The 16,900-nt window shown below is 32.7% G+C and overlaps 2 protein-coding genes across 5 annotated transcripts in view; both read right to left on the bottom strand.

Annotated features, from left to right (window-relative positions):
* Window positions 1–16,900, bottom strand: part of LOC145316572 (uncharacterized) — a 257,683-nt gene that overhangs the window by 70,988 nt on the left and 169,795 nt on the right. The gene's annotated exons all lie outside the window — the stretch shown is intronic.
* LOC145315409 (uncharacterized) overlaps window positions 1–16,900 on the bottom strand; it is a 127,633-nt gene that overhangs the window by 19,218 nt on the left and 91,515 nt on the right. Inside the window, exons 5-8 of the mRNA XM_080155391.1 lie at window positions 14,750–16,374; window positions 14,212–14,265; window positions 11,444–12,164; window positions 8,845–8,917 (exon numbers count right to left, since the gene is read on the bottom strand). Coding sequence (XP_080011517.1) covers window positions 8,845–8,917; window positions 11,444–12,164; window positions 14,212–14,265; window positions 14,750–16,374 — 2,473 coding nt within the window. The remainder of the gene's footprint in view (window positions 1–8,844; window positions 8,918–11,443; window positions 12,165–14,211; window positions 14,266–14,749; window positions 16,375–16,900) is intronic.

Raw genomic sequence — 16,900 nt, 5'->3', positions numbered from 1 at the left:
TAAACAATTGGTGTTCAACCTAAAAGTAACTACCCATCCGTCCCTAATATCTCGCTCAACCTGGATTAATTTGGCTCTTCTTATCAGGGAATATACCTACTATTCACACAAAGGCAAATATATCTTAAGAACGGTCGTAGATGTGTAAAATAACAAAATATTTGTGTAATCATTGTGTAATTGTTATATTTTGTTTAATTATGTCGACGACACACATACATTATACACTACTTTTCTGATTAAAATTGTGAGGGGGACTAAGACACTTATAAAGATTCTACCCATCTAAAATATTTTATAATATAGAATGTTAAAATTGTAATAATCATGATGTAAAGCTATCATTTTCCATAACAAATTACTGCCCTGAACAAATTAATTAATAAAAACCAAATCGTGTGTGTGTGAGTGTGTGTATGGGTGTGTGTGTGTGTGTGTGTGCTTGTGTGTAGGCCTTTTAAAATCAATTTTAATCAAAGCATGGACTAAAATTGTTTCCTTATTACTTAAAACACAGGTTTAAAAACTTTAAAAATTGTCCAATAACGTTAAAATACTTAAGAATTCAGACAGTTAGACAAATTAACAATTATAAAGTAGATTAAATGTAGAATCATCTAAATATTAGATCAAATAAGAAAATTATTTAATATATTGAAATTTAGTATCACAAAATGAAAATGATTGGAATAGACTTACGAAATTTCGGGTAACAAAATAGAGTTGCTACGATTTTCCGGACGTACATACTAAAGCTATATATAATACAAAGTAGAACGATGTCTGTCTGTCCGTCTGTCCCTTAAGATCTCGGTAACCACTGAACCGATCAAATTCTACTCTTCATTGCATATACCTATTAGTATTGATCCTGTGGTGGTTTTAAGCTATTTTCTTGGGGGGGGGGGGGGGGACACCCCCAACCCCCCTAAAAATGCCCCCCCCCCAATATTTTTTTCTTTCTATTATTTAAAATTAGTGGTGGAGTGAGGGCTTCTCACCAGGTACTTAATTTTTTTCTCATTAATTAACTCTTGGGGCAACGCCCCTAGAGGCTAGGGGCGAAGCCGCTAGTATATTAAAAAGCTTTACTTTAACGAAGTAAAATTTTCTCAAACTGTAAAATCAAAATTATGATAACAATAGCTTGTATATGTTAATAGTATTTAATGTTTCAAATAATATAAAACAAATTTCTTCTTAATGTACAGCGGATCTTCACATTATTCCAAAATTATGCTATAATGTTTATACAACATAACACCAATGAAAATAATCTAATAGCCTTAAATTAATAAAAGCGAAGGTTTTCTAAAATTTGGTTGATATCAAATATTCTTTATTTTATTTAGTTCATTAGCATTTTATTCATAAAAAAATTTACTTGGATTTCATAATAATTTTTGGTTTATTGTACAGTGCTCTTTCCATGTTTTCTAAAGTTGTGTATTTTGTGTCACCACTTTTGCCATTCCATATTTGTTTAACAGGAAATATATAGGGAGGGTTACAGAGACCCATAGGACTGAGAATATACGCAAGATTGAATAGGAAATTACATCTAAAATACTACTTCGTAAAGTTTAATTAAAATTTGGTTTTACATTTATCTAAATAAAAATAATAAATTTTCTCGTATTTATTCGAATCCGGTGGATAGGAACCGGTTCTCATCCATACGAAAAAACTATGTCTAGCATCGTATTATATCCAGCTTTCTACGAATATAGAAATGTACAATCATAAGATTAAAACCAGTTTTTTTAGCCGGTGCCTTCGGCACCACGGGGCTAAAAAAACTAGTTTTAATCTTATAATTGTACATTCTATATCCGCGGAAAGCCGTTTATAATACAATGAAAGAAATAACTATTCCAGTATTTCTTCGAAAACGAATATTATCTGATGGATTATAACCAGTCCTAAGTCATGCTAAAAAACGTGTATCGGATCGAATTATTAGACAATTTTCTACGAATAATAGAATGAAAAATCGTCGCGGGGCTAACAAAACTGGAATTGATCTTGTAGTTTTTCAATTTACTTTCCGCGAAAGCTTTCTATAATATTATGCGATAATTAAATATTTTTTCTCTTAAGCATTCAAAAATTGAAATATTTTTTGTTCAGATACCAACTCCCTCCAGGAAGTAATGGTCTACTGATTTACAATTTACAATAATCATAAACGATTAAGCAAAATATTATATTTCAAATAAAGATTTTTATGATCTCAGCTACTCTTTTTGCAATTAATAAATTCTATTCAAGAATCTACATTTATTACTTTACATATGTGGCTCCTTATTTTAAAAGGCATGAAAAATAAAGGGAAAAAATAGTTTTTTTGTTAGTTTGTTTATAACTTTAGGTCAGGTTATATTGGGTAATGGTTAGCCAATTTTAAAGGAGAATTAGAATTAATCAAGAAAAGAAGTTACAAATTTGATTTTGGAAGTTTGGACAAAAATACTATAGGAGTTTTTTAATATTCTAAAATTCAACCCAAGCTAATCCGTGGTTACCCATAAGTACATATAAATCCTGTGAAGATGGTTTGAATATAATGCAAGTCATGAACGGAATATTGAAGCAAAAAGTAGCCACATCTATGCTTACAGAACCTATAAGCCAAGTATCTTTACAACTAAGAATGTGAAGGACATGGTGTCAGGACAAAAATTAACCATATATTAGTGTAGATTACATATAAACCAAGTAAGTTTATAAAATGATAATTTGTTATGATAAAATTAACCACAAATTATCCTATACATATATCACTAGCAGCTGATAACTTAGCATATAGGGGTTCTGTTTCGACTGGGAATGGTAAGGAAGAAAATAGCCTAAAACCATCCCAAGACTTAAATCTGTATTTGGATAGAAATATCAAAATTACTGAATATAGATCAAAAGTATCCACAAATAAGTGCAGAGACTCTATAATGAGATAGCTTATTTAGAATGAGCTATCTCATTATGGACAGTAAAATAATGGATTAAGTAAAAAAACGATTTTGTCATTTAGTTGACTTTTTTGTATACTAAAGAAGAAAAATTTGTTAAAGAATTAAATTATCGTTGAAGAAGAAACTTTTAAACATTTTAAATGTTCCTTTTTTTGCCAACCCTTCTCTGAACACCAATCTCAGAAACCCTAAAATCATCTGCAAAAAATTATTTTAAGGTAAGATATGCCAAAAATATAGTATGGCTGTTGCATTTTTAGGAAGCACAGCCACTATATCACCTTAAACAATTGTTTGTAAATATTTTATAAGAATAAAAATATTTTCCATTAAAGTTTGTTTTCTTCTTCAGTTTCAGAGGTATTTTACAGCTATGCAGGAAAACAGGATGACAAATGGCTAGGTACATGGACAGCTTTACTATCAATGTTAAAGGTAGTAGTTTGACTGAATTTTTAAAAAAGTAAGTCATCTTTTTTAAAATGGATTTCAACTTTCTTGTTATTAGTATATGCAGTACATAGCAAGTGAATTCATATATGTATGTAGTAGAGCCTGTCACATACGTAATGGTAAGTGATCCTACAGGGAGATTGAATGGATAAATAATTTTGGATTGTTAATTTCCATTATATTTTACAAAATTCAAAACCTTTTCAATCTCAATCGTTTACAAATTTTTGTTTTCAAATTTGTTAATGGATACGCAATGGTTAACGGCATTCTTACATATTTTACCCCACTGCACTATGAAAGTAGCTAAAATGATAATAGTTGCATTATCTCTTTCTCGGATTATTCAAATTTAAAGTTACAGAAATATTTATTTCTGGCCAATTTACCTATCCCTGTAAATCTAGGATATACTTATATGGAAGATTATGCAAGCAGTATGTCATAAGCAAGGTGTGGATTCACTTCCGTACATTTATCATATTATCAGATCATCAGAAACGCACATATTGCTTGATTCACTTCTACAAGAGATGCAATTGATAATGAAGATTTTTTCTTTTAAATATATTTCGTTATGAAGCAGCAGTAGGTACTAATTTTTAAATGTTATGGTTAAGATAGATTTATAACTGCATATTAATTACATTGTCACAAGCTACTTTTTCTCAATTGCATCATTCTTACCAGTATTCTATTGAATATTTTGTTAATATGCTGTTGTTTTAATAAGCGGTAGTGAATGGACACTAATACATATATACATAAATATAAACCTTTCTCAACATCTTTATACTTTCTGATACTTTAGTGCATATCATTGAGATATTTCTAATTTATATATTATACATTTATAATCAAAAAAACTTGATAAATTTAAACGATTTAGAAAAAGCTATAAAATTTTTTATCTGGCAATGATCATAACAAAATAAACAGTAGGGAAATGTGATACATTTTAGAAATGAAAAGCATTTATAAATTCAATATAATAAATAATTCAACCCTTTAAATATTTTACCTTCTATTAAAAATTTAATATAGAAATGCAAGTGTGCTGGTCATATCATACTGTATCTTATGCATAGTATAGTATAGTTGATACATTTCATTTAAAATTACACATATACTTTTTGTTTATTTGCTTAATAAGTTATATTATGTGCTATATTTTGAGTTTACAAGGTAACATTAGCTAAACCTTGGCAAATCCCAAAAAAAATTAAACTTTGGTGTGTAATCCCTTCCACCTAATATACTACAATATCATATCATCAGAACCGCAAGTTATTCCTACAGTAAAACCTACCCCTTTCCAAATGCTGTACTATAAAAATTAAACAAGATCCCATTAATAATTTGCTATCGTATATTTTTGCGAATTTATAAAAATTTACTGATTTTTGCACAATGCGAAAAAGATTGCAGAACTTATGATGCACATCTTTACCACATATAAACTATGCAAATAAGCAAATAATTCTTTCTGTCCCATATTTTCTTTATTCAGGGATAGAGAAGACATGGTGTCTAAATTATTTAGTTTACTTAACATTTTCTTTTCCTCTCCTGTATCAATTGGAAGCAAATAAAGGTAAAATTCTATACACATTGGTTGGGAGGAAGATTAATTTAAAGTCCATTGTCCCATCAATGTACCCTGTCTTTTAAACAACTGTAATTTCAGATGAAGAGGGCACCAGACCCTATTCTAGAAATAATCTCCAATTTCATATCGTATTGCCATTCAATATAATTAGCAAAGATCCAATCACTGAATTATTTGATAAATGAAGAGAAAAGGAAGCAGCTTAACGTGCCTTATAAAAATGACGATTTATAATACAAATGACCAATGATAGGCCAGTATAAATTGTAATTGACCAATGGTAAAATGTATAATGGCCTATCATTGGTTGTTTGTCATTTTTATTAGGCACTATAATCTGCTTCAGATAAAAGATATGCATTGACCGAGTAAGTAATAGAGTAGATGCTTATTTGTTATGAGAATCTACTCAATACATGATAAATTCTACAACAATAATATGGACAGACAGACAGACAAAATTAGTTACAGATTGGATGTTTACAATCTTTTTTTCAGACGTCTATCTTTAATTTCAGCCAAGATCTCATGCGTAGGAAACAGCAATTTGAAAAATATTCGTAATCTAATTTAAACAAAAATAATTTAAAAAGAAAGATGCTTCATGAATATGACTGTGAGTGGTTATGGTGTCAAATTGATCATATTTTAAATGGTGGATTTATATATGTACATAACATATGTATGCAAAAAAAGTTATATTTGCAAACAAATAACCTCAACCAGCCAATTTCCTGTTTGCAAAAATAAAATTCAGGGTGCAACTAGAAATCCAATTTGGAATTTTTTCTTAATAGTAAATGAAATTCTTAAACTTATTCTTTTAAAAAAGATGATGATATCTATCTGTTTGAACCAAGAGATCTCGCTGACTGCTAGTCCTTTTGATATTGGTGCCAGAGAAGCTTGTTTCATTTTATTTTTCAAAGGAGGGTGATCGTCTTCCTCTAAGAGATATGGCAAATTAAAATATTGCTTTCTCTCCCCAATAATTTTTTTATTAAAAATAAAAGTACCATGAAGCCTTCATCTCGCCTACCTGACATTACACCTAATACAGTGGCATTTGAAAGACGCCACAAATTTTTTCCTTTCATCCTGTATGTGAACTTATATATGTAAAAACTTACATTTATATACATACAAAATGTTTTCTGTTTTTATTTACATGAAACTAAGGTAAAAGTTAATAGCAAGAAAATGAACCCAGTAAAAGTGTCTGACTATGACGTCAGAAAAAATTAATAATTAACCAATGAGAGACCGCTATATATTTTACCATTGGTCAATTACAGTGAATACTGGCTTCTCATTGGTTAATTGTTATTTTTTCTGACGTCATAGTTCGACACTTTTACGAGGTTCCAAGAAAATTCCAAATTGCCCCATCTCATACGTATATTTTTCAGTTTTTTTTTGAGTTGGAAATTAAAAAAAAAGTATGAAATACAGAAAATAAATGTAATTCTTATACAAAAGTGACAGCATGTCTGTCTGTCTGTACCAAAGGATCTCGTCAACCACTGTATTAATATGGTTCTCCTTTACTAGGTAGCTTCTCAGACGTCATGAGAAGGTTTATAACTATTTTGAGGGAAGATACCACTACCCTTCAAAGAGAAATCGCTCCTAGAAAAAAAGGACCTTACTTTTTTTTTTTACTTTTTATTCTTTAAGCTAAAATTAAAATGGTGGACGGGAGTACAACTTCTCCCCCACCTTTATATGCCCCTACAGGACTCTAGGGTTTTGATTTAAGTTTACAATTCCATTAACTATGCTAGTAATCTACTTTAAAATAAAATGTACTCTATCATCTTAAAGTTATATTTTTTGAAGGTGGGTATATAAATAATAGATATTCAGAATAAGTTTAACAAGAGCAAACTAATAAATTGTGAATATTTGAAAATTGATAAATGTGACTGGTACCTGCTACAATTTATCTCGATGTGGAAAGGACACTCCACGACTTTAAAAACTTTATATTTGTATAATAGTTATTTCTCGCATCGTATTATAAACGGCTTTCCGCGGATATAGAATGTACAATTATAAGATTAAAACCAGTTTTTTTAGCCCAGAGGTGCCGAAGGCAAGGGCTAAAAAAACTGGTTTTAATCTTATGATTGTACATTTTTATATTGATAGAAAGCTGGATATAATACGATGCTAGACATAGTTTTTTCGTATGGATGAGAACCGGTTCCTATCCATCGGATTCGAATAAATGCGAGAAAATACTTTAAAATTTTAGGATTGTTATTTAAAATATCTTTCAAAACTTAAAAAAAAAAATTGCAACAAAAATGTATCGATTGATTTTAGCATTACTTCTTCTAGTCCTAGTTTTTCTCAGAAAATAATGTTATTTTATTTCTACACCACAAAAATATTTTTTTTGTGTAACCAACGTATGAAAAGAAAAACCTTGCATTAATGGATATTTTCCACAACCAAACAAAATTTTATAATAATTTTAGTAATAATTAAAGGTCACAAATCATAAAACTTTATTTCAATTATTATATCGTTTTTTTCTATCTTATTAATGAGAGAAAATAAAACAAATTATTAAGTCTCCTTTTAAAATGATATGTTTTGAAAAGTAAAACATTTTCTTCGTGCACAATCTGAGACAAAAGGAAATTTTGAATGATTATTATTCAACAAGAGTTTTGACAAGCCGTTACTTTTCCCCAGGCACTCTCAACAAAATTAAGTTATTATAATTTTAAAGTAATAAAGTTGTCATAAAATATTTTCTCATTGTATATATAATTTCAAAAGGATTTTTGGGGTTTTTTGGGACTTTGGAACTTCAGACTACCCCTAGAAAAAAGTTTTGAATCTTCGGAGAGCCATTCCTTTTGAAAGGACTAACCTACCCCCCACATAATAGATAAAAACTTTAAAGGACAGAAGACATTAAAAACATCTTTTTGTTGGTAAACAATAAATTTAATTTGTAAAGGAACTAATATTTAAAAAAATGTTATTTCATCAAATATCAGTCGTTGAAATGGGCATTTATTTATGAATTCCTGAAACTGATTTTTGACAGACTGTAATTAGACAGCTGATTCCTTGAATATAAATGAGATTATTTGGTGTATGTGTGCGTGCCTCTCTGTGTTTGAGTTTGTGCGTGTGTGTGTGCGCGTGCCTCTCTGTGTGTGAGTTTGTGTGCGTGTGTGTGTGTGTGTGTTTGCGTGTCTCTCTGTGTGTGAGTTTGTGCGTGTGTGTGTGAGTGTGTTTATCTCCGTGTGTGATAACTCAGGCTTAAAATTATAATATTTATGAAAGATGTCAAAAGAGCACAAAACCTCATGTCGACAAGTGAGCCACACATCAACCCTCCTTTATTTAGTATTTTTTAAATAAATGAGACAACACCTCCCCCAGCCACTACTCCCCTCCCTATGCTCCGTGGAATGGTAATCCTACTTAATCTAACCTTTCTCACAAAGACATTACAGTTACGTTCTGTTAGAAAAATAAGAAGGGGGATTCTTAAGGTCCCACTGTTGAGCAGAAGGAAATTGCCATCAATAAGTTTATACCGACACACGACTGTTTATCCCTTCAAGATATTAATGTATATTCAAACTTAAATCCATTTACAACTCATTCAATAAAATTTAAACATTATTTTAATCTATAGTTTAGTTAACATGTTTAATAAAAATGTTTAACTATAGATATTTCATAAAATACAGGCAAGATACCTAATTTTAAATATATTACAGGGATGATTAAATCAATTTTTAATTTTTTGATCTGTGGACAATAAATATAATAATTTCCTACCTTCTCTGAGAGTTCCAATATCTCTAGCTTGTCCACTTGAGAAAATAGTCTTGACAAATATTCCCATGCTTCCCTGACAAATATAATTATCTTATTAGAAGAGAATTTACAATAATAGTAATTTGACGTATCGCATTAGAGACAGCTTTCCACGGATATTAAAATATTATATTATACGATTGAAAACAGTTTTGTTAGCACCAAGAGCCCGAATCCCCAGGTCTGGCAAATCTTGTATTAACTTTATGATTTCTGGGGAATAGTCCCTTTCGGGCAACGCCCCTTAAAGAGCGATTCGTCGTATTTTTAAAATGGCTTTTTTAGGTTATTTTAGGTTAGGTTAGGTTATTTTGGACTAGGTGATTGCCCCACAGTGTTAGACAATTGGCCCCGCAGGGGCTAGAATTAGGAGGAAATCTACTGTGAAAAATACGAAGAATCGACCCTTAAGGTGCGTGCGACGAAAAGGACTATACCCGATTTTTGTTTTATTATTCGTTGAAAATTGTTTGTTAAAAGAAAAGGGGTTACTTTTATCATCATAGTTTATTGACCATTGTCATATCCCTTCAGATCCTTCAGTTTTTCCTATATTTGATGCATACTATTGTAAATGATAATATTAGAAGGCTGTCTGCTATTTGGCTACTTTGGCTACTCTATGGACATTACTGCCCTTGTTATAATTTGATTTCACCTATTGCATAATAAAAAGTGTAAAAATTTTACTAATTACTAAATATTACATAATAAAATTATAAATTTTTGTATAAAATTTATAATTAGTGTCAATCTATAATATTACAACTAGGAAATAGTATATAATTAATCTAAATTTTGACAGTACGTTATTCAATCAACTTTTAATATAAATTCATTGATTCCATAAACGCCAGATATATAAAAGATAGTTTTAAAATAGAGAACTTATGAAAAACATAAGTTCCTATAAATCCTACTATGTGTCTCTTTCTAAACCTCCTAGAAAATATATTTTAAATTAATGTTTTATCTATAAACTAGCGACTATTATTATTTTTTTTTTTTTGGGGGGGGGGGCTTCTTATAAGAGCATTTTTCGGGTATAGTCCCTTTCGTAACATCGCACCTTATGGGGCGATTCTTCGTATTTTTCACAGTAGTTTTTCTCCTATTTCTAGCCCCTGCAGGGGGCTCTAACCCTGCGGGGCCAATTACCTAACCCTTTGGGGCAATCACCTAACCCAATATAACCTAACCTAACCTAAAATAACCTATAAAAAGCCATTTTAAAATACGACGAAGCGCCCCTTATGGGGGGATGTTACGAAAGGGACAATTCCCCGACCCCATTTTTCTTATAAAATTTATTTTCATTTTTCTCAGCTTATGGGACTTTATTATATGTTTAAGGACTTTTAAGAAAAGATGTCTATTTTTAATAAATCTATAACCAGGACCAAAGTATTTTGAAAGCACTAATTACAAAACTTGACATCTGACATCCAAAAAATAAATATAGAGTTGAACAACAATTAGTCGAAACACACAAACATACACCCACACACACACACCGACAAACACACACACACACAAACATACACACACGCACACACACACACACACACACATAAATACATACACACTCACATTGTGTCTGGTTAAAAAGCCACACATAAAATATTACAATTTAATTGTCAATCACTCAAATATACACTTTAACAAATAAGCATCATTTTATTTTATTTTCTGTAAATCATAATAAAACAAGGATGATATCATCCCTAGGTTACGTACGATCTTAATAAAATCAAGATAATTTATAACTGCTTAAAAATAACTTAACTTTAATACTAAGCTAAGGCCGTCATTATGATTGTATGATGCAAAAATGATTGAGTAATGAGCGGACAGGTCTGATTATGCTTTAAAGGGAAGGAATATCATAATACTGTTGAGTTTTTATATTTAGGAAGGAGAACTACACGCCTTTTACAATTGAATTAACCCCCCCTAAATCTAGTTCTCTTAAAAATACAAAATAAAAATGCAAAGGCGGTATATTTATCCCTCTTTGCACAGCCCCTGGGCTGTGGGCGAAGTACAAAATAATGATAAATTACTTCTTTATAACATTGAATCCTATTTTTTTTCACTTAGATATCTGACATAATATTGAGCTTGCCAAAATGAATTTATCTTGCTGTAAAGTTCGTGCAGTGAAAAGCTCGCAAAAAATATTTGCACACCGCGAATTTACTGGATGAAAAATAGTTTTGATTGATTGAATTAATACATTATAGGTAGGTTCTAAAATCCTTATAGTACAGCGCTGTTACTTATTACCTAGAGGCTAATTCTAATACAATATGTGCAGCCAATAACTGTTATAAAACTCCCTAGAACAAGTCACATGTTATCCTAACGGAACATGTCCTTCCTAAGCATCCACAAATGATTCCAAGCGTAGTTTTCCTTTACTTGGGGTTATACAACTGTCGATTAAAAAAATTTAATAATTAGTGGGTAAACAAAACTATCCGTTTGTATATAGCGTAAATATTGAGGATAAGCTGTCATGACGTTTAAAGAATGTTAATATAGAAAGTAAAGAACTTACTTTTGGAGAGTCAATACCCCCGACTACACTGAAACCAAGTCCCTTCTTGCCAACTCCCTTTTCAAACTCAATCATGTGAACTGACATCGACAATGACTTTGGTCTTGTTGGGCGAGGCAACCTTATGATGGTGCCCGTCCTCGCCACCGAGGCCCGCCGCTGCTCCCAGTCCTGGCGCGGAGTTGGTGTTGTGGGCACACTGCTGGTGGCCCGGCTGGTGGCGGAATTGTGGTGGTGCCCTCCATTGCTGCTGTGATAGCTAACGAGGTCGGCAGGGCCGTAGTTGGACACGACAGAATCAGTGTCTTCATCGTTATGGTTGACTGCCAGGGCGTGAACAAGGTTTGTGTATGACTGAGTTGGTGTCACTGTCGGCGTGTCGACCGTCGACGCTGGAGCGGGACAACGATATTGTTCTATACGCTCGCTGTTCTCTCCGATTCTGATGACCGTTCTGAGGACACCCATGTCAGGGTATATATAATCAGAATTCCCTGATCCAGAGCAGGCATTTGTAAAGTCCACCTGGTTGCTGGCATAGATCGGCGCCGACCTGGGCCGCTCTATTGTCGGCAGCTTACGACGTCGGCGACGCTCTACGGGAGCAGCGCTTCCCAGCCTGTCTGGTTGGCTTGGCGTAGGGTCCCGGGCTATGATTATGTCAACTTCTCCTTTGCAATTTCTGAGTAAGTTTCTGGCTTCTTCCATGGTTAACCCTCTGTTTGTTACATAGCATTAATATATTTAATAAAATAATATGGTTAATTTAGGCATGTTAGAATTGTCCTATCGATTTTAAACTTTGCATGGTGATTCCTGTAGTAGTTAGGTAGGATTTAGAAAGCATAGCGTATAATCTTTACCAGAATGTCCGTACGTCCATTTTAAACATGTTGATTTTTCTAATTTTTTAACAAAATTTTTTTTATGTGATCTAACTATACGATTGATCTGATTTTTGGTATATTGATTCCTGGGACAACAAAGTACAATATTATAAGCGAAGCAACTCTATAAGGCAACTCTATCAAGTCCTAAAAATGTAAGTATGTCCATAAACATTATCCTGCATCAAGCAGTTTTTCAACAAATTTACTTACAATTTTGCTTTGACTCTTATACATTTATTTTCTGATTATTCAGTTCTGACACTATACAAGTGTTAATGTCCGTTTGTCCTACCGTTTCAGTGCTTCGCTTTGAGGATGTTGTCATCCTTGTTTGAGAACGATTATTTGACTGCAAAAAAGAAAGGAAAAATACATTTTTAAATAAATTTCTAAGAGTAAATAAATATACAATATACATTTTTGAAATATCTTTTTAAAAATTATTTTGTAGATATTAAATTGTTACTAACAAGACCAAATGGTCTTTGATAAAATATCAAAATGATATCAAGTGTCACAACACACAAAAGAAAATTAAAGGGATAGTTCCAAGAATAAGATTTGGGTGAAAACTGGTTATATATTTTCTGTATGTTTTATTGATTAATGCAGGCAAATAAAAAGAATCTTTAATTTAAAACATAAAACTTAAAAGTTACTCCTTTGAAACATTATGAGTTATGAGTTGTGACTGTTTTTATATGGGCCAAGGCATTCACCCTACTCTCACTTTTAGTGTCACTTGCCAGACTTAGCAGCAGTGGGTATAACTTTTAACGTCTCTATTATGACGCTGTGAGAACCAGACTCGAATTCGACAACTCTCCAAAGACAAGCGGGCACGCTGTCATTTACGCTAATGCCGCGGGTTAAAAAAATAAACTCGATGAAAACTCTAAATGTAAGTATCCTTTAGGTAGACACAATTTTTTAGCTGTCAAAATAAATATTCAATTGTTATTTTATTTGGTCTGGACACAACATAAAACTATTCTAGGGCATAAATTATTCCAAAAATGTTTTCTAGTAAGGCAACTCTAAATTACAGTCTTTAATATTTTTGAAATTGAAAGAAGTATACGTTAAATTACATTTTGAATAATATTTCGTTTCTTTGTGTGCTATTACTCTATAACTAGTGAGGATCATTTGTCAGACTGTCTGAATTATTGAGTTTCTTTGTGTGCTATTACTCTATAACTAGTGAGGATCATTTGTCAGACTGTCTGAATTATTGAGTTTCTTTGTGTGCTATTACTCTATAACTAGTGAGGATCATTTGTCAGACTGTCTGAATTATTGAGTTTCGCTTTTTTGTATGTTGCAATCCTTTTTTTATTCAGCAGGTTTATAATGCGTGCTCACTTTTGATTTTTAAAGTTATAACGCGTCGGTTCCCCTTCGGCTTGTGCCAAATAGAAAACCTTTTAATTCTTTCCAATAGCAAGCATTTTCTGTATTAAACAAGATCTATGTTCAACCGTTTCATAGATCTTATATTACATTCTATCATTTACTTCTTTTCAAAAGATTTTTTGTTTAAAAATCTGAGAAAAATACAAGTAGAAATATAATTAAATAATCAATTGAGCGGCAAATAGTTAAAATTAATCAGGTGTACAACAATATCAAATTTTAACTTCAAGTTATTTTGTATTTTTTTCAAATATATATAATTTAAATATTTATAGACAAGTATAAAAATATTCATATATAGTTGTTTAATTTAGAGATAATTAAAGTTAGGTTAGTTTAGTAAGGGTTTGATGAGCCATGCAAGGTTATAGACCCCACATGGGGTTATTATATTAATAGAATTATAACAAAATTTTTGATTAAATAGTAAAAAAGAATATTTAATGCTATGATATTTTCCTGAGACTTGAACCATTCACGTTCACTATTTCATCGCCCAAAGAAAATCTGCCATCCCTAGAAAATAAAATCATAAAAAGTAATGAAAATATAAGAATGTATTTGATAATTATTATGGATACATCATTTTCAATAAAGGGCTAAATTTAAAAGATTTGGACAATTTAAAACTTTTCTTTAATGAGAAGGCTACATAATTGTCTATATAAATATAATTAGAATAGTTTCTTTGAAAGTTCTTATTCAATAAAAGAGTGAGATAAAATAACTAATTGAAGGTATATCATAACAATCCATGAAAGAAAAATGAAACACCTCTTAGCTTAATGAAATTTGAATGTTCAGTACAGCATAACAGAGTGGAGATTTGATTTACAAATGTGGTTTAGTTGTTGGTTAACAAATATTTAAATTTTTCATTCAATTTACTTTTTATACAATATACCATTAGTTAAAATATAAAAATCGTTACAAAAATAACAGATTAACAGACAAACAAAAGACCAAGATATTTAAAGCAGTTTGGATTAAAAATTCTTACTTGTTGACAAGACCCTCGGATTCTATGTGGGCAATAATATACCCCGTGGTCCCCTTACTAGGGTTCTTCTTCTTAGAGATTATAATACCAAGCTCGTCAGTGTCACTCTTCATCAACCTCAACATCTTGAAGCTCTTGCTGGTCAGGGAGGGCAGGGTGGTCAACACCTTGTCTGGGAAGCTGATTGGCAGCGAGGGGGACAATTTTGTTGTTGAAGATGATGTTTCAGTTGTCGTTGCTGTTTGTGATGTCACGGTTACACTGTCTGAGCTCTTTGATATTTTGGTAAGTGTTTGTTGGGAGGAGAGTTTGGTAGCTGATTGAATAGGAACAAACTCTGTCTGACAAGATATTTCAGTGCGGGCTGGGGGTTGTATTTGCTCATGAGCTGTTGGTAGCTGTGGATGAGATTGTTCTTGTTGTGGAGGTGCATGAACTTGAACTTGTTGAAGCTGGTGCTGTTGTAGGGGAGCCATCTCCTTGCTCTTGCGCGGTGGCTTCTTTATCTTTGGCCTAGTTTGTGTGGGAGAAGTTAGAGATGACGGTGCTGTATTGCTACTTGGCGCAGCTGCTTTTGCAATAGACAGCACCGAGGCTTGACTGGTTGACGCATCCTCATTGCTCTGAACAGAATCATAATCTCCAGAATTACACGCTTCCTCGCCTGGCTTAGAGTTTGTATCACATGTAGATGAATCTGTCTCGCTAGGATCAAATGAATCACTCTTGACTGAGCCACGGGGAGAAGAGCCACTCTTACGCGTTGTGTCAGAGTCATAGCCGCTTTCTTCAGACTTGGTTTTAGAAAACTTTTTATGGTTTGGACGCAGTGTATCTGTGTCAGGATGGTGATGGTGTTCAGTACGGAACTGTGCTGGTACCTGGAGCTGGGAGATATGAATATCCGCCAGTGATTGTGACTTCTTTCTTCTGAGTACCCCTGATGCAGATGAACTTGGTGTCACCGGAGCTAATGACCGTACCTCTCTATACATCTGAATATCAGAATCACCACCATTGTCCAGGACAAAGCCGTTATCATGGCGTAACTTATCGTCGACAACTTTATGTCTGGTCAAGGTGCCGCCATTGGCGCCGACGCCATTTTGTTCCTCCGGCAGCGCAGCCAACTTTGGTTTCATAAATGTGTTTGAAGTGCTTGTGCGCAGGAAACCACTGGTGACCAGCTCTGAAGGAATATTGTCTATACTGATGGATTTACTCGTGGCGGACAGCGTATACTTGGTATCACTAGTGGATGTGTCGGCCAGACTCAGTTGGGAAACTGAATCCATCTCAAAGCTATCACAGCTGACGTTGAACCTGCTCGAGGATCTGTCGAACAAGTCATCCTCACTCCCAACGACCATAAAGTCTAAATCTGTCCCGATTGCTTTATCCGCTTTGCTGACCGACCCTCGGCTGCCAAACCTATAGCGCCGACGTTCGAAAAGTCGCTTGGAGTCTATATGTGAGGCGCCTAGAATAAGGCGGCGCAGGGACTCGACCCTGGAGACACGTCTCCGAAGCTCTGCCGCAGATTTTTCCTGTTTCATGTTTGGTGATTCACCTAACTGAGGGGAAGGTAGCTCAAGGGGAGGATTGACTGCGTATTCCAGCTTGTCCTGGTTTTAAAATTTTTTGTCAATTATTTCTTTTTTATCTATCTTTATCTTTATCGCATATATATCTTTCTATATCTCAAAATATAATATCATTTAAATCATTAATCGTGGGATTACTGCCTCGCCAGGGTGTATAGGCTGCCACTTAAATATCAATTTTGGTCAGATTTCCGTGGAAGTGTTTGGGAAAATTTCCCGGCGCGGACAAAAGACAACGTAAATTTAATAAATGAAAAAAATTGAGGAATGTCAACTCTATATTGTGTTGCAAAATAATAAAAAAAAAACAAGAACCATCATGTCCAGTTGAAGCACAGCACTAACCATCCAATAGTATTATTAATAAAGAATAATTAATTATCGCATCATATTATAAACAGCTTTCTACAGGTATAAAAATGTACAATTACAAGATTAAAACTGGTTTTAATATTTTGACTGTACATTTTTATATTCGTAGAAAAAGGGACATAATACGTGCATGATTTTTTTTAGTATGGCTTAGAACCTGTTATAGTCCAGCAGA

Source organism: Acartia tonsa, chromosome 4 (genome assembly GCF_053477335.1).
Source record: "Acartia tonsa isolate MP-2025a chromosome 4, ASM5347733v1, whole genome shotgun sequence".
NCBI lineage: Eukaryota > Metazoa > Arthropoda > Copepoda > Calanoida > Acartiidae > Acartia > Acartia tonsa.
Note: the sequence above shows the minus strand (reverse complement) of the source record. Positions and strands in the feature narration are given on the sequence as shown.